At 42.4% G+C, this 19,810-nt stretch overlaps 1 protein-coding gene across 1 annotated transcript in view; it reads left to right on the plus strand.

Moving 5' to 3' along the window:
- LOC117557976 (sodium channel protein type 4 subunit alpha B-like) overlaps window positions 1–19,810 on the plus strand; it is a 59,328-nt gene continuing 39,518 nt past the window's right edge. The window contains exons 1-7 of the mRNA XM_034233928.1: window positions 1–237; window positions 13,921–14,265; window positions 14,510–14,647; window positions 15,248–15,366; window positions 15,478–15,567; window positions 16,859–16,987; window positions 19,708–19,799. Of these exons, the coding sequence (XP_034089819.1) occupies window positions 14,134–14,265; window positions 14,510–14,647; window positions 15,248–15,366; window positions 15,478–15,567; window positions 16,859–16,987; window positions 19,708–19,799 (700 nt within the window). The 5' untranslated portion in view covers window positions 1–237; window positions 13,921–14,133. The remainder of the gene's footprint in view (window positions 238–13,920; window positions 14,266–14,509; window positions 14,648–15,247; window positions 15,367–15,477; window positions 15,568–16,858; window positions 16,988–19,707; window positions 19,800–19,810) is intronic.

Below are 19,810 nucleotides of genomic sequence, written 5' to 3' on the forward strand. Positions count from 1 at the left end.
GTGTGTGTGTGTGTGTGTGTGTGTGTCTGTGTTAGTGTGTTTGTCCTGTGACTAAAACTACAGCAGTGTGTTTGAGAGTCAGTGTGGCGCCTCTTATCAGAAATACAAGAGGCTGCACCACATGTAAGTGATGGACACACACTCATTCACACAGACTCACACACACTCACACACACACATACACACACACACACCTTCAGTTTGAAGCAGGGGACAGACCAGCAGCTGCTGATCTCAGTAAGACTTGTTTCCTATCATTATAAATGTTTCTGTAGTCTGTTTGTGTGTATATATATATCTATATATATAGATATATATATATACACACAATGTATATGTATGTATGTATATAGATATATAGATACATATGTATGTGTGTGTTTTAAGATAAGTATGTGTGTTTTATATCATGTATTTGATTTGTTGAATATGTTGTGTGTGCGTACAGTTGGTTTGTATATCCTATCTATAGGACGAGCTAGTGTATGTAGTCATTAATTGTGTGCAGATGTTTCAATACAATTAACTGCTGTGTGTGTAAGATCATGGTGGGTGTTCAATGTTTCTCATGTTAGTGTGTGTTCAAGGTTAGGGTTAGTGCGTGTTCATGGTGTGTTCTAGGGTGTTGTCACTGTTATGTTGTAATCATTGATGGTTAACAATGGTATAGCTTTATTAATGGTTAATTACATGTCACATGTTAGACGCTTTTATCCAAAGTGACTTATTACTCAATACTGTGGGCAATCCCCACAGGAGCACTTTGGGGTCAAGTGTCTCAGGGACACAACGACATGCTGACTGCAGTGGGGTTTGAACCTGTGACCTCCTGACCCCAACACCTATGCACAACCCACTGCACCACACGCCTCCCGTTAATAATGATGTATGATGGTTAGTAATGGTGTGTGGTGGTATTGAATGGTACTACGGTTCCTGGGTATGGACCATCTGAAGGTGCAGTGCTGGACAGGAAGAGCATGGCTCCTCCTCTGGATCTCGTGTACCTGTTCCCGTGCGTCAGGTGCAGGGCGGTCGGTCTCAGATAAAGATAAAATATACTTTATTGATCCTAAATTGGGCTATTTTTTTATTGCAGGAGCATTTCAAACATAAATGCAGGTGTGTTGGGGGAGGGTCTGACAGGTGTGATGGGGGAGGGTCTGACAGGTGTGAGGGTCTGACAGGTGTGATGGGGGATGGTCTGACAGGTGTGATGGGGGAGGGTCTGACAGGTGTAATGGGGGATGGTCTGACAGGTGTGATGGGGGAGGGTCTGACAGGTGTGATGGGGAGGGCCTGACAGGTGTGATGGGGGAGGGTCTGACAGGTGTGATGGGTGAGGGTCTGACAGGTGTGATGGGGGAGGGTCTGACAGGTGTGATGGGGGATGGTCTGACAGGTGTGATGGTGGATGGTCTGACAGGTGTGATGGGGGAGGGTCTGACAGGTGTGATGGGGGAGGGTCTGACAGGTGTGATGGGGGATGGTCTGACAGGCATGATGGGGGATGATCTGACAGGCGTGATGGGGGAGGGTCTGACAGGTATGATTGGGAGGGTCTAAGAGGTGGGATGGGGGAGGGTCTGAGAGGCGTGATGGGGGAGGGTCTGACAGGTGTGACGGGGGAGGGTCTGACTGGTGTGATGGGGAGGGTCAGTGCTCTGTACACAGTTAAACTGCTCCATTTCTCTGACCTCATGTTTTCACTATGCCATCCTACAGACAGTCAGTGAGTGATTGTCTTGATTATTTCCTGGTAAAGTTATCTCACCACTTCTCTACACGCGAGGATCACTCAGAGAAGTTCTTCAGGAGTGGGTGTGAGTGTGTGTTTGTTTGTATGTGACCAAAATAGGATGCATCAACATCCTACAGAGGATCCAGGCCACAGGAAGCTGGACCCCATCCAGGGTCAAAGTCTTTGGCTCGTTCTATCTCTGGCAGTACCTCAGAGCGATGGGACTGATCCAGTAACTCAGAGCGATGAGACTGATCCAGTAACTCAGAGCGATGGGACTGATCCAGTACCTCAGAGCGATGGGACTGATCCAGTACCAGTAACTCAGAGTGATGAGACTGATCCAGTAACTCAGAGCGATGGGACTGATCCAGTACCTCAGAGCGACGGGACTGATCCAGTAACTCAGAGCGATGGGACTGATCCAGTAACTCAGAGCGATGGGACTGATCCAGTAACTCAGAGCGATGAGACTGATCCAGTAACTCAGAGTGATGGGACTGATCCAGTACCAGTAACTCAGAGTGATGAGACTGATCCAGTAACTCAGAGCGATGGGACTGATCCAGTACCTCAGAGCGACGGGACTGATCCAGTACCTCAGAGCGATGGGACTGATCCAGTACCTCAGAACGATGGGACTGATCCAGTACCTCAGAGCCATGGGACAGATCCAGTACCTCAGAGCCATGGGACAGATCCAGTACCTCAGAGCGATGGGACTGATCCAGTACCTCAGAGCGATGGGACTGATCCAGTACCTCAGAACGATGGGACTGATCCAGTACCTCAGAACGATGGGACAGATCCAGTACCTCAGAGCCATGGGACTGATCCAGTACCTCAGAGCGATGGGACTGATCCAGTACCTCAGAGCCATGGGACAGATCCAGTACCTCAGAGCCATGGGACAGATCCAGTACTTCAGAGCCATGGGACTGATCCAGTACCTCAGAGCGATGGGACTGATCCAGTACCTCAGAGCGATGGGACAGATCCAGTACCTCAGAGCGATGGGACTGATCCAGTACCTTAGAGCCATGGGACTGATCCAGTACCTCAGAGCGATGGGACTGATCCAGTACCTCAGAGCCATGGGACTGATCCAGTACCTCAGAGCGATGGGACTGATCCAGTACCTCAGAGCGATGGGACTGATTCAGTACCTCAGAACGATGGGACTGATCCACTACCTCAGAGCGATGGGACTGATCCAGTACCTCAGAGCCATGGGACAGATCCAGTACCTCAGAGCCATGGGACTGATCCAGTACCTCAGAGCGATGGGACTGATCCAGTACCTCAGAGCGATGGGACAGATCCAGTACCTCAGAGCCATGGGACTGATCCAGTACCTCAGAGCCATGGGACTGATCCAGTACCTCAGAGCCATGGGACTGATCCAGTACCTCAGAGCCATGGGACTGATCCAGTACCTCAGAGCCATGGGACTGATCCAGTACCTCAGAGCGATGGGACAGATCCAGTACCTCAGAGCCATGGGACTGATCCAGTACCTCAGAGCCATGGGACTGATCCAGTACCTCAGAGCCATGGGACTGATCCAGTACCTCAGAGCCATGGGACAGATCCAGTAGCTCAGAGCCATGGGACTGATCCAGTACCTCAGAGCGATGGGACTGATCCATAAGGAGATAAAAAGAGGAGATAAGAAAAGGAGATGAGGAGAATAGAGGAGGAGATAAGAAGTTAAAGGTGTGTGTGTGTGTGTGTGTGTGTGTGTGTGTGTGTGTGTGTGTGTGTGTGTGTGTGTGTGTGTGTGTGTGTGTGTGTGTGTGTGTGTGTGTGTGTGTGTGTGTGTGTGTGTGTGTGTGTGTGTGTGTGTGTGTGTGTGGGGGGGGGTGTGTGGGGGGGTGGGTTTGGGTGTGTGTAATGAGCCAGGTCATCGTAGTGATGGTAACACACACCGGAGGTTCAGTCTGATGACCGGCAACAGGTGCTACTGCCATGGTAACGCAGGGGTGGGGTCAACTATGGCAACGCCACTGACACCGGAGACTGTGTGTGTGTGTGTGTGTGTGTGTGTGTGTGTGTGTGTGTGTGTGTGTGTGTGTGTGTGTGTGTGTGGTGTGTGTGTGTGTGTGTGTGTGTGTGTGTGTGTGTGTGTGTGTGTGTGTGTGTGTGTGTGTGTGTGTGTGTGTGTGTGTGTGTGTGTGTGTGTGTGTGTGTGTGTGTGAGAGTCCCAAGTCACTGTGGTGAGAGTCAGTCAAGTCAAGTCATTGCTCAGGTCAAACAAGTCACAAGTCAAGTCATACGGAATTCTTATGAATAACCCCAGTTTCCACATTTAAATCATTTAACCTCTTAAGCCCGAGAGACCCCGGCACCGCCCTCCCGCAATATCTTGCAGGAAACAGTGTCTGAGGGCATGTTCATTTAATAAACTATGAATGTTTTATATCCATGTAACGGGAAGAAACTCATCTAACTGATCTTTTTTTTCTTTCTTTTTTTTTAAAAAACCCCACAATGCTAACGCTGAGCCTCTGAATTAGCAACGAGCGAAAAATGCTAACAGATTACTGCACCGAAATTCACTCACAAAACCTTATTATTTATCTTTTCTGCACATCTAACCCATCGATCTGATCTTGAGATGACACAGAATCGATGGGTACAGACATTATCACTCAATGACACGAACTCGCGACTTTATAAACAAAAACAGACATCAAAACATGTGGCGCTAGGTAGCTAAAAACGCTAACATGGCTCACCTGTGTGGTAGTCTGGTCAAAAGTGGTCTTCAATGGCATTAAAACGATAACAACGCTGCTGAAGTTAATCCATAGGTTAATCCAATGTGTCCCTTTGAATGATTTCTGATCATCCATGAGCAATAAACCTGCTTTTCCGTTTCCAAATGTCAGAGCTAGAGATAGCTTCACTCTCATGCAAAACCTTGTGCACGAAGCCCCCACCTTTTTGTTTTACCATGTGTGTGTGAGTGGGGAGATTCCCCTTCGATTATATTGGCTCTAACGGTCAGAAAGAGATGTCAATCAGCAAAATTGACAAAGGGGGGCCAGAGATATGGAAAATCCACCCAAACGACCCCAGAAGTGTTTTTTTGTTGCTATATCTCTCTAAAAAGGTCAGATTTCACTTGTTTTGCATCAATCCCGATACAGGGTACTTGTTTTAAGTTGTACTTTGGATTCCTAAAGCGTTTAGTCTACTAACCCATCATCCAAGGGTAGTTTTCACTATAAGTACAAAATAATATTTGGACGGACAGTATCATTTACAGTTTTTTACCATGTTCAATCTGAATTTTATTTAAAATAAAAAACATCTATATTGTTCTGACTTTTCTACATCCAACTCAAAGGTTTATCATTACTTTGAGAACAAAGATTATTAATTTAACCCTTTTAGAAGATATGGTCCTTTGTTCTGGGAATGTCATTTTCGAGCCTGAAACCTGAAAAGCAGGCTCAGGGCTGAACAGGTTAAAATGTTGTGGTTATGAACATTTTATTTTTATTTTCAACATAAACAGCAATAGAGAGTGGGGCTCTAAATTGATAACAGGAGTACAACACAAATATTTTACATCAACATGTGAAGCCTTCTGCCCTGGCTCCCCTTCAGCAGGGTCACAGCATGTCTCCTGTCTACTGTGCTCCCATACAACACTGTCACATTGTTTTCCTAACTGTGTCTGTGCACAAATAAATATTGCATCAAAGCCAATACAACGGAATAGTGTATGTACCAGGGCGCATGATATGTGTATGTTTGTGTGTTTGTGTGCAGACAGTGCGACATTAAGATTAAACACATTTCTTTCATTTGGGAACACCCACATATACATATGGAGTTGGCCAGATGTGTGTAAATTACTGTTCATGGTCATTTGCAAACAAATGCCGTTGTCGGACAGACACAGACACACAGAGCAGAGCTGAGCACAAACACAAAAACACACACATCATGCGCCTTAGTCAGCGGACATCTCCTTCATAAGAAAAGTAATAGGGGGATTAATCGGGCAGTTCGATTTGTGTAGAGGTGTGTGTGTAGAGGTGTGTGTGTGTGTGTGGTTAACACGTAGCAGCCTGCGGTTGCTCTTCAGCTGTTTTAATGAAAGTACACACAGTGAAGGCGTTGCTGGTGCTGCACTTCTCAGAGGCGGAGTTACACGTCCCGCTGCTGAAAAGATTTCATGAAGTGAAGGAGAGTCCGAGTTCAAAATATATCTAAAATAATGTATGCACTGCCATTTCCCAACATAAACATTACAGTCTGCAATGAGACGGCTGTCTCCTCTGTGCTCCACTTCCTACTTGCCGCTCCGGTAATTTTCTTGTGCGAACGAGATACAGTATCTTTTTTTTTTCATTGTCCTTTAGGGGCTCCCTACGATACAAAAACAATTGCAAATATTTAATTTTAAAAAGTGAAGTCCTTTCGAGTCATCTGTCTCAAGTCATGAATACCAAGTCAAAGTCAAATATTTTATCAATGTTAGTCAAGCAAGTCTCAAGTCCGAAAATATGCGACTCAAGTCTGACTCGAGTCAAGTCATGTGACTCGAGTCCCCCACCTCTGCAGACTGGTGTTCTGCAATAATGTCTCACGGGGGGAACTGGTCCCAGGTCAGTCTGAACCAGCCCTCACTATAACAGGAGAGTCTTCAGTCTATAACAGCAGAACTAGGAGCTGGTCCCAGGTCAGCCTGAACCAGCCCTCACTATAACAGGAGAGTCTTCAGTCTATAGCAGCAGAACTAGCAGCTGGTCCCAGGTCAGTCTGAACCAGCCCTCACTATAACAGGAGAGTCTTCAGTCTATAGCAGCAGAACTAGCAGCTGGTCCCAGGTCAGTCTGAACCAGCCCTCACTATAACAGGAGAGTCTTCAGTCTATAGCAGCAGAACTAGGAGCTGGTCCCAGGTCAGCCTGAACCAGCCCTCACTACAAGAGGAGAGTCTTCAGTCTATAGCAGCAGAACTAGGAGCTGGTCCCAGGTCAGCCTGAACCAGCCCTCACTATAACAGGAGAGTCTTCAGTCTATAGCAGCAGAACTAGGAGCTGGTCCAAGGTCAGTCTGAACCAGCCCTCACTCTAAGAGGAGAGTCTTCAGTCTATAGCAGCATAACTAGGAGCTGGTCCCAGGTCAGTCTGAACCAGCCCTCACTATAACAGGAGAGTCTTCAGTCTATAGCAGCATAACTAGGAGCTGGTCCCAGGTCAGCCTGAACCAGCCCTCACTATAAGAGGAGAGTCTTCAGTCTATAGCAGCAGAACTAGGAGCTGGTCCCAGGTCAGTCTGAACCAGCCCTCACTATAAGAGGAGAGTCTTCAGTCTATAGCAGCATAACTAGGAGCTGGTCCCAGGTCAGCCTGAACCAGCCCTCACTATAACAGGAGAGTCTTCAGTCTATAGCAGCAGAACTAGGAGCTGGTCCCAGGTCAGTCTGAACCAGCCCTCACTACAAGAGGAGAGTCTTCAGTCTATAGCAGCAGAACTAGCAGCTGGTCCCAGGTCAGTCTGAACCAGCCCTCACTATAAGAGGAGAGTCTTCATTCTATAGCAGCAGAACTAGCAGCTGGTCCCAGGTCAGCCTGAACCAGCCCTCACTATAACAGGAGAGTCTTCAGTCTATAGCAGCAGAACTAGGAGCTGGTCCCAGGTCAGTCTGAACCAGCCCTCACTCTAAGAGGAGAGTCTTCAGTCTATACAGATGTAGCGCTCCATTTCAGACGCCTACCCGTGCGGGTCCGTGATCGGCACGGGGTGGGCCCCTGCTGAAAAGGAAAACCCCCCCGCAGGATTTGAAACGCCCCCTTGATAAATACATTTAATTATAATTAAACTAGCTGCAATGGATCATGGATCCACCAGGGGGAGCCGTGATTAAAAAGCTGCCACACTGGAACCCATGTGAAATAAACAGCTGATCTACAGGTATCTGATATCGCGGATATTTGTTAAGATCCATATGTCACGGATAGGATCATATTCTGTGCTAAATAAGAGACATTTAATCATTTACTAAACATCCCCATGTTTTTATTTAACAAAATAATGTTTAATTCACGTAGGCGTAAGTACAAAACCATCGCTATGTTTTTAGATCAGGAAATGCATCCAGGCTCAAACAAACGATTTTCAATAATCATCCTCACGATCATTTAATGTAGGCTATCATATGTTCGCGAGTTGAAATGAATGCACTAAATTTAATCCACGTGAGTTTACAACAACAAAAATAATCGCTTTGTTTTTATATCACATCCGACCGGAGGAAAATGCAGCACGGGTCTCACTACTGATCATCCAATCCCACGGGCAAACAATAATATGTACAGTGTTAATAGTTTACTGTATTATTAGTGTCTAATATTACTGGGGATTTCGGAATGGTAGCATACTGGATTTTGATTTATTGTATCGGCTTCATATCGCAATATATTCCCGAAGTCTGAAATGCAAAAATGTCCCACATTAGGGCAATTCACCCTACATTTAATCAGTCATACAAAATCATATTTCGTTTATTTTTAACGAAATAAATGTGGTTTAATCCACATAATTTACTGTGTTAATTGTTTACTGTAGTATTGTGCACATTACTTTTTGCTGCTTGTTGCACCTGGTTAGAAGCTAAACTGCATTTCGTTGTCTCAGTACCTGCAATATGTGCAATAACAATAAAGTTGAATCTAATCTTGAGCAGGAACAAATGTATTTAGGCTACTTAGTACATATCTGACATAAACGATTAAACACATTTGTGCATTCTCTAAACCGAGTCAAGCCGAGTCCGGAGGTGGCGGCACATTAAAGTGTGCACCTGATTGTTTAACTTGAAGGTGCCTGATGACATTTAATCATTCAAACTAAATCATATTTCGTTTCTTTTTAACGAAATAAATGTGGTTCAATCCACATAATTTAGGCCTACTGTGTTAATTGTTTAGTATTGTTTAACTTGAAGGTGCCTGATGTGAACATTTCCAGAAGAACTCTAGCTTGAATGGCCTTTGTATGCAAAGTAGGCCTAACATAGGCAGCGCGTGAGGCTCAGGTTTGGGAAGGCTAAATCACTTTTTTTTTCATCTTACGCTGCCCGCCTCCGGCGTCTATAGAAAACAGATCAACTCAGTGAAAGCACCATCTGCTGACCGATCAGAGCTCAGTGTGCGGAGTTTAAATCTATCAAGTCATATTACAGGAAAAAGGAAATGCAGTTTAAACTGCCGTATGCAGAGAAGACGCCGACGTGTCGCACTTATCATTCATATCACACTGACATCACATCATCAATCAGATCATCGATCTCACATCGATATCACAATATTTCCTTATCTGAGTCAGCTTCTCGAGCCGTATCTGGCCGTGCAACACTTAGTTACATTGTCACATATACTGTATGCAGACGTATTATTTTAAGCAACACATTAAGTTGACGAAACACTCAACTCAAATGTAATAAAGTCAGATCCCCTCGTGTTTTAGATGGGGCAGTATCATAAAACTGTTGTACGCTTTCAAACACTCGGTAGTTTATTTTGTAACGAGTTGTTCTGTATTCTCCTTGCAGGTGCAACTATGTGGCTTGTATCCTGGATTATATGTTTAAGTCATCATGGATGTTTAAAGTTCATATTTGTCTAATATTAGTTTACTTTTTATTAATGAAGTATGATGTTGCGCTGTCAGTACACTTGTCCCTGTTTGTGATTGGTCAAATGTAGCTAACCCCGCCCCTTTCACGTGAACGCGTTCTCAGCTGGAGAGAGAAACCCTGGCTTGATTTACCGAGTTGATAACCAGCGCCGTAGGACCGTTTAGCGAGATCGCGTTTGTTAGGGATAGTTAAGATAACTCAAGCATATCCAGGGTCTGTTGAACTGGCTTCGTGGTACAGGGCACAGGTGGCTGCATAGCAGCGCTAATGTCAAAGACATTATATTTTTATTTTACCAGGATGCAGTCACACAAATATTTGGGAAGGCTTAGCCTTCATAGCCTACAGCACCCGCCGTCCCTGGGCCTACAGTATAGCCGAACCATGTACACCTTCCTTTTTTCCCGTCCAAAGTTTGAATTGGATAAAGGTAATGGTTATCGATGGTGCTTTTATAGCCTATTGTATAATAACTGTGTGATTTATATTGTTTTTCAAATGCATATGGCCACCCATTTACACTGCTCTTCCCGTCAAGAATATGAATAGAACTTAGTTAGATCACTTTACATTTCTGCAAATTAATTTTTAATCACACACGTCTCCCCGTCCCGAAAATGATAAATAAAATAAAAAGAGGAAACCATTTTCAAGTTCAGTTTTCAACGTTTTATTTAAAATGACTGACATAACACAGACACCATACTGTAGGCCTATCTGCTGCGGAAACCAGGACGAGCTATTTCGGGATCTGTTTTTCGGGGGCTCCTCAGTCTCTCATTTACCCGGCTCCTGATTAGGACACATCCTGGGGATTGTGTTTACAAACATTGACCAGACCGTTCACCAGCCCCCACCCCCCATGTTGCCCATGCTGTCCTGTGTTGCGAACTCTTTGTTTAAAACGAATTGGCCATCGGAATGTGTGGAGGAATTCTCCCAAGGGTCACATTCCACAGCTCTCCCCCCCCCCCCCCCCCCCTCCCCCCCCACTCCTGTGATCTCCCATCCCCCAGTCTGTAGGTTTGTGTTTGCATATTGATATGCCGTAATTCCTACTGGTCCTCTCACGCACATACATTCTCCTTACAGTATACATACATAGGCTATATGAGTCCGTGTATCTACGGACCATTTGTTTTTCTTTATTAAACAAGTTAACGGAAGAGCGTCTGAGAGGCGTTTTTGCCCTTTTGCTTGTTACCTTACTAAATGGTCTAATGGTCAGTGGAGCGAGGGGGGATGCCCGCGAAACTCACGGAAGTGATTTCAAAACAAAAAGCACTCGTTTGCTTGGAACAAAGAAAACGGCCAAGACACACATTGAGTCCAGAAAATGAATGTTATTAAGGGCTGTAAATATAATAAGCCTGTGTCTAAAATTGACAACAGGCTTATTATATTTACAGCCCTTAAGATACACTTTTGTGTTTAACAGCTGACCACTACCATGACATACTTTGTTTTAGTACATTTCGCATGAGAGCAAAATGTATAAATATGAGCATTACATTATATGAATATGAGAACAACATGCATGAATGTGTGAGTGACAATATATGAATGTGTGCATTGAAATATGATAATATGAGAGCAAAATGTATGAATGTGTGAGTAGTGTGTGAGAGTGAAAATGTATGTATGTAAAAGGAGAATATATGTGTGTAGAGTGAAAATGTATGTATGTAAAAGGAGAATATATGTGTGTGAGAGTGAATATGTATGTAAAAGGAGAATATATGTGTGTGAGAGTGAAAATGTATGTATGTAAAAGGAGAATATATGTGTGTAGAGTGAAGATGTATGTATGTAAATGGGGAATATATGTGTGTAAGAGTGAAAATGTATGTAAAAGGAGAATATATGTGTGTAGAGTGAAGATGTATGTATGTAAAAGGAGAATATATGTGTGTAAGAGTGAAAATATGCTGCATTTTGAATGTCCGATAGTCCACCATTTCCACCGGAAATATCAAACATTTAATAAAAGTGAAAAACAATGAACAAGACTTAACGTATTCATCATAATTAATTATATTTATTTCGTTTGGATGTAGGATTTTTGACTTTGTTTAGAACAGTGATCTTCTACTATATGAACATTTTGGACCCAAAATCACAAAAAAAAAACGTAAAAACAGATTTTGAAAATGATATTATTTTTCATATGTAACACAAACATACACAACGAAACCATTTAAAAGCTGGAAATATATACATGGGATGTCACTATGATAATGTGAAAGTTTGATTGAGGTAGCATGGGATTTCATTCTGATAAGGCAAAAGTGTTATTATAAATATAATACAAATATATATATATACACATTATGTACAAAATCAGTTTTTTCTGTCTTTATCTGTGCCACGCTTCAAAGCGGTTTATGTCAATACGACACAGAGGGCAACATCACAGGTTCCTCCTCCTCCATGTCCAAAAACAAGCTTAAAGCTTGACTCACGTTCAGAGTTCTCTTCATCATAGTTGAATCTTCAAAACTCTAAATCTATCTAACTATATCTAAATTCTCAATGTTTGTCTGTCTTTGCTTCAATCCAGTCTCCCGCCGTCTCTCTTCGTCTCCCGCCGCCTGTCTTCGTATATCTTCGTCTCTCTCATTTCCCGCCGTCTCTCTTCGGTTCCCGCCGTCCCTCTTTGTCTCTTTTCGTCTCGTTTCGTATCACTCCGTTTACCTGATTACCTCACCCCCTCCCTGGTAAATACATCCTGTTGAGCAGAATCTACAGTTTCCAGTATTTTCCGTTTCGTAAAATTATCAAATACGGCGAAGATATTAAAATATGTGCTTCCATTATTCATACTTCTGAAATATATCTGTATTAACTTTATATCATCGTATGTCCGTGTTTATTTGTGTCTGTTTATTGGGTCTTTTTGCATGAAACACAGACTGGCATATAGTTGCAAGCCAGTACTTTCGACAGAAATACACATATACATCCTGTTGAGCAGGATCTACAGTTTCCAGTATTTTCCGTTTCGTAAAATGATCAAATGCGGCGAATATATTCAAATATGTGCTTCCATTTTTCATACTTTTGAAATGTATTAACTTTATATCATCGTATCTCCGTGTTTACTGGGTCTTTTTGCATGAAACAAAGACTGGGATATAGTTTCAAGCCAGTACTTTCGACAGAAACACACGGCAATGTTGTCCGGACTGTTGTTATTATGCGGCACAGGTCATGTGATCTGATCACGCCGGCGTGACGGTTGACTCCAAAGGGTTAATATTAAATACATATAAGTATTTTTACAACTTGTATTTAGAAATACTCTGTTGTAATTATTGATGCATAAATGTGTTCATCCATTCAATGTGGCATCTGCTATAATGGGGTTAATGTATGATATTACTTAATAATACAATACATTATAATACATGATATGATAATTATATTTTAGTTTTATTCATTTCTTATTTCATAGTTTCTCATTATTATTATTTTTATCACTCATCTTATTTTTGATTGTATTAATCTGTGTGAATCTGTGCTGTCCTGTTTTTCACTCTCACCCTGTTGCTGTTTGAACTACTGAATTTCCCCACGGGATTAATAAAGGTCCATCTTATCTTATCTTAATGTATAAATTGATTTACTTCAATCTACTGTACTGTGTAAAAACACCCCAACAATATTACAAGAAATATACTGCATAAAGCAAACTATATACTTTATTTGATCTAAAATATTGATGTTTTTTCATTATAGTAGTTTGTGAAAACCATACAGTAACAAATAAGTGATTAAATGCTACAGTATTCAGCAAACACAACTGCAGAGCTGCAAACTTTGCAAACAGTTGTCTTTGTGTATTTTGTGAATGAAGCGCCATCTCATGGTTAAATCCTGTAATTGAACAAATGGGGAAATTGGGCAACGCCCTCTAGCAATTTGGCAACACCCCCAGCCGCTGGGATCCGCTGAGCTTTTGACTGGGACACACCCACCTGAGTCTGATCTGGAGTGCTTCATCTGTAACAGCAGAACTAGGAGCTCGTCCTAGGTCAGTCTGAACCAGTCCTCACTAAGAGGACAATCTTCAGTCTATAGCAGCAGAACTAGCAGCTGGTCCCAGGTCAGTCTGAACCAGCCCTCACTAAGAGGACAGTCTTCAGTCTATAGCAGCATAACTAGCAGCTGGTCCCAGGTCAGTCTGAACCAGCCCTCACTAAGAGGACAATCTTCAGTCTATAGCAGCAGAACTAGGAGCTCGTCCTAGGTCAGTCTGAACCAGCCCTCACTAAGAGGACAATCTTCAGTCTATAGCAGCAGAACTAGCAGCTGGTCCCAGGTCAGTCTGAACCAGCCCTCACTAAGAGGACAGTCTTCAGTCTATAGCAGCATAACTAGCATCTGGTCAGATAACTAAGATATTTTGGGTACATTTAAATAGTTTCTTCATACAGGTCCAGGTTAGATTAATCAGTGGATGTTTTTCTTACCATGTAGTGTCTCCATGCTTCAGCATCATGTTAATGTCTCTTCTGCAGGAGGCGATTGCAGACGCTTGCAGACAGTTACAGACGGTTACTGGCGGTTGCAGACGGTGGGTGACGGTTGCAGACGGTGGGTGACAGTTGCAGACGGTTGCAGACCGCTACTGGTGGTTGCACATCGCTACTGGTGGTTGCACACCGCTACTGACGGTTGCAGTTGGTTACTGACGGTTGCAGGCGGTGGAGTCCGGTGCTGCATGATGCAGGATGGCGCTGCTGCTGCCCCCTGTCGGTTCAGAGATCTTCAGACGCTTCCTGCCCGACTCGCTGGAGAAAATCCAACGACGACATGAAGCCAAGGAGGAGGAGCAGCAAAGGAGGAAGGAGAAGAACATAGAGGTGCAGGGAGTTTTATATACAGATTCATTATAATAAAGTTATATACTGTATATTTATGATTTCAATCTGTTTTTAGTTTTTTTAAACCTTGCATTGAGTGCAGCTTTTGGTAAATATGGCCGGGGTTATTTTGGTAAATGTTTTTATTTATTCTCCATTGGGCTTGAGTGGTGACAGATTTAATTTCTAAAAGAGAGAAGTGAATGATGATGATGACGAGGTGCTTAATCTCTCTGATTGACAGGTAGCAGAGGAGGATCTTCCTAAACCAGCCAGTGACCTGGAGGCCGGGAAGCCCCTCCCTTTCATCTATGGAGACCCGCCCCCTGAGTTCCTCAACACACCATTGGAGGAGCTGGATCCCTTCTACCAATCAGAACAGGTTTCTAAGTCTTTGATGAAGATACTTTGAGGACTCATCAAATCAATAAATCGCTGAATGTTAACGCTGCATTCACTGACAATCAGGAGATTCTGACTGTGTCTGTCTGTCTGTCTGTCTGTCTGTCTGCCTGTCTCTCTGTCTGTCTCTCTGTCTGTCTGTCTCTCTCTCTGCCTGTCTGTCTGTCTGTCTCTCTGTCTCTGTATGTCTGTCTGTCTCTCTGCCTGTCTCTCTGTCTCTCTGTCTGTCTGTCTGTCTGTCTGTCTCTGTCTCTCTGTATGTCTGTCTGTCTCTCTGCCTGTCTCTCTGTCTGTCTGTCTATCTGTCTGTCTCTCTGTTTGTCTCTCTGTCTGTCTATCTGTTTGTCTCTCTGTCTGTCTGTCTCTCTCTCTGCCTGTCTGTCTGTCTGTCTGTCTGTCTCTCTGTCTGTCTGTCTCTCTGTTTGTCTCTCTGTCTGTCTGTCTCTCTGTTTGTCTCTCTCTCTGTCTGTCTCTCTGTCTGTCTGTCTGTCTCTCTGTCTGTCTGTCTGTCTCTCTGTCTGTCTCTCTGTCTGCCTGTCTGTCTGTCTCTCTGTTTGTCTCTCTGTCTGTCTATCTGCAGACGTTCATCCTGCTGGGTAAGGGTAACACCATCTTCCGGTTTAACGCTGAGCCGGCGTGCTATCTGCTGAGTCCATGCAGTCGACTGAGGATCGCCGCCATCAGGATCCTCATCCACTCATATCCTTTGTGATATCACACTGTCTTGCTCCCTGGTTGGCCAGCTTTGCTCTGCAGGTTCTTAATGAACCAAGAAAAGCTGATGATGTTTTCATTCCTTAAAACAAACACTCTGTTCAGTTTGTTTATCATGGTGACCATCCTGGCCAACTGCGCCTTCATGACGCTGAGCAATCCTCCGGCCTGGAGCAAGATCGTGGAGTGAGTGAAAATAATTCACATTGATACACACTTTATACAAACTAATTACATGTTGAATACATTAATACACACTATATACACATGTAATACATTACATTACATCAAGGGTGTAACTTTGGTTTGAGACGTGGAGGGGACACAAAACAGGGGGTCCTCCGCAATGAAACATTATCTCAATTTAATTCCATTTCCTGCCTTTCTACAAATATATTAGGGACTATGGTGTTAACAAATCCAAGAAAAATGTGTAGTGTATATAATGAGTGTGCACACTTATCTAGTATCCTATCCATGTGAACCTGTTTTATTTGTGATGACCTCACATCCTCTAGGGGGGTCCGGGGGCATGCACCCAGGGAAGATTTGTTTTCTTTCAATTGAAGCTAAATGCATCGATCCGGTGCACAAATGAAGAGATGTATGGATACTGTTCTCAACACTCATATGAAACAGAACTGTATATATTTCAATAATCAAAAAGCCATTATAATATGCTCACAACCAATAACACATCATTGATAAACTCCTCTCCTGTCTTTATCTGACCTAGTCTGCATTCTTTCTTTTTATTTATGCATATTTTACTAATCACTCCCATTTCAAACTGTTTTTTTATTTTTTACTGACCTATAGTACACATTGGAAGGATTTATTAACTTATTTTAGATACAACTAATATTACATAGATGGATATATTTGTTTTGAGACCCACTGAGATAACTTAGACTAAAGTATACAATCTAATCGCTCAGAGTCCTTTACCTCCCTGAGCTGATGTTATCTCTCTGTCCGACAGGAGAGAGCTCTCCCTCTCCTTATTGTTGAAACAGCTTCTAATCTTCGTTAGCTCCGAGCTAGCACCAGATGCTAACAACGTGTCTCTCTCTCTCTTTGTTGAAACAGCTACTAATCTCCGTTAGCTCCGAGCTAGCACCAAATGCTAACAACAACCCCCGTAACTCTCTATGTGTCTCTCACTCTCTAAAATAATAAACGTTGTTAGCTTTTATCCAAAGTGACTCACATACTCAGTACAGTGGGCAATCCCCACAGGAGCAATTTGGGGTGAAGTGTCTCAGGGACACCACGACATTCTGACTGCAGTGGGGTTTGAACCTGTGATCCCAACACCAACGCACTAGTCCACTGCGCCACAGCCTCCCTAATAACATGTTAAACACATTGATAGACACTTGCCACAAACTAATAACATGTTAAACACATTTGAGTCTGTGATTTAAAGTTTTCTGTCAGTAGTTTAATGCTGTTAATGTTTCCTGTCGTTGAACAGATATGTGTTTACATTCATTTACACGTTTGAGGCCACGGTAAAAGTCTTCTCCAGAGGTTTCTGTATGGGGAAATTCACCTTCCTGAAGGACCCGTGGAACTGGCTGGACTTCATGGTCATCAGCATGGCGTAATAAACAATACTACACTGATATCCACTGTGATACACAATGCTACAGAGCGATACAATGATATACACTGTGATACACAATGCTACAGAGCGATACAATGATATACACTGATACACAATGCTACAGAGCGATACAATGATACACAATGCTACAGAGAGATACAATGATATCCACTGTGATACACAATGCTACAGAGCAATACAATGATATACACAATGCTACAGAGCGATACAATGATATACACTGTGATACACAATGCTACAGAGCGATACAATGATATACACTGTGATACACAATGCTACAGAGCGATACAATGATATACACTGTGATACACAATGCTACAGAGCGATACAATGCTACAGAGCGATACAATGATATACACTGTGATACACAATGCTACAGAGCGATACAATGATATACACTGTGATACACAATGCTACAGAGCGATACAATGATATACACTGTGATACACAATGCTACAGAGCGATACAATGATATACACTGTGATACACAATGCTACAGAGCGATACAATGATATACACTGATACACAATGCTACAGAGCGATACAATGATATACACTGTGATACACAATGCTACAGAGCGATACAATAATATACACTGTGATACACAATGCTACAGAGCGATACAATGATATACACTGTGATACACAATGCTACAGAGCAATACAATGATATACACTGATACACAATGCTACAGAGCGATACAATGATATACACTGTGATACACAATGCTACAGAGCGATACAATAATATACACTGTGATACACAATGCTACAGAGCGATACAATGATATACACTGATACACAATGCTACAGAGCGATACAATGATATACACTGTGATACACAATGCTACAGAGCGATACAATGATATACACTGATACACAATGCTACAGAGCGATACAATGATATACACTGTGATACACAATGCTACAGAGCGATACAATGATATACACTGATACACAATGCTACAGAGAGATACAATTATATACACTGTGATACACAATGCTACAGAGCGATACAATGATATACACTGTGATACACAATGCTACAGAGCGATACAATGATATACACTGATACACAATGCTACAGAGCGATACAATGATATACACTGTGATACACAATGCTACAGAGCGATACAATGATATACACTGATACACAATGCTACAGAGAGATACAATTATATACACTGTGATACACAATGCTACAGAGCGATACAATGATATACACTGTGATACACAATGCTACAGAGCAATACAATGATACACACTGTGATACACAATGCTACAGAGCGATACAATGATATACACTGATACACAATGCTACAGAGAGATACAATGATATACACTGTGATACACAATGCTACAGAGCGATACAATGATATACACTGTGATACACAATGCTACAGAGCGATACAATTATATACACTGTGATACACAATGCTACAGAGAGATACAATGATATACACTGTGATACACAATGCTACAGAGCGATACAATGATATACACTGATACACAATGCTACAGAGAGATACAATTATATACACTGTGATACACAATGCTACAGAGCGATACAATTATATACACTGTGATACACAATGCTACAGAGAGATACAATGATATACACTGTGATACACAATGCTACAGAGAGATACAATGATATCCACTGTGATACACAATGCTACAGAGAGATACAATGATATCCACTGTGATACACAATGCTACAGAGAGATACAATGATATACACTGTGATACACAATGCTACAGAGAGATACAATGATATCCACTGTGATACACAATGCTACAGAGAGATACAATGATATACACTGATACACAATGCTACAGAGAGATACAATGATATACACTGATACACAATGCTACAGAGAGATACAATGATATACACTGTGATACACAATGCTACAGAGAGATACAATTATATACACTGTGATACACAATGCTACAGAGAGATACAATTATATACACTGTGATACACAATGCTACAGAGAGATACAATGATATACACTGATACACAATGCTACAGAGAGATACAATGACATACACTGATACACAATGCTACAGAGAGATACAATGATATACACTGTGATACACAATGCTACAGAGAGATACAATTATATACACTGTGATACACAATGCTACAGAGCGATACAATTATATACACTGTGATACACAATGCTACAGAGAGATACAATTATATACACTGTGATACACAATGCTACAGAGAGATACAATTATATACACTGTGATACACAATGCTACAGAGAGATACAATTATATACACTGTGATACACAATGCTACAGAGCGATACAATTATATACACTGTGATACACAATGCTACAGAGCGATACAATGATATACACTGATACACAATGCTACAGAGAGATACAATTATATACACTGTGATACACAATGCTACAGAGAGATACAATTATATACACTGTGATACACAATGCTACAGAGAGATACAATTATATACACTGTGATACACTGTAATATATAGTGATACTCTGTAATACACTGTGATATATAGTAATACACGGTGATACACTTTGATACACATTAATACACTTTGATACACTGTGATATAGTGATACACTGTACAAATACATACCAGTACACCATTAAACACACACGTACTCACCCCCAGAAGTTCATCAGAGTACTTCTTGTCCATGTGTCGCAGGTACCTCACTGAGTTCGTGGATCTGGGAAACGTATCTGTGCTGAGGACATTCAGAGTCCTCCGAGCACTGAAGACCATCACTGTGATCCCTGGTGTGTGTGTG

This window comes from Gymnodraco acuticeps, unplaced genomic scaffold (genome assembly GCF_902827175.1).
Source record: "Gymnodraco acuticeps unplaced genomic scaffold, fGymAcu1.1, whole genome shotgun sequence".
NCBI classification, from domain to species: domain Eukaryota; kingdom Metazoa; phylum Chordata; class Actinopteri; order Perciformes; family Bathydraconidae; genus Gymnodraco; species Gymnodraco acuticeps.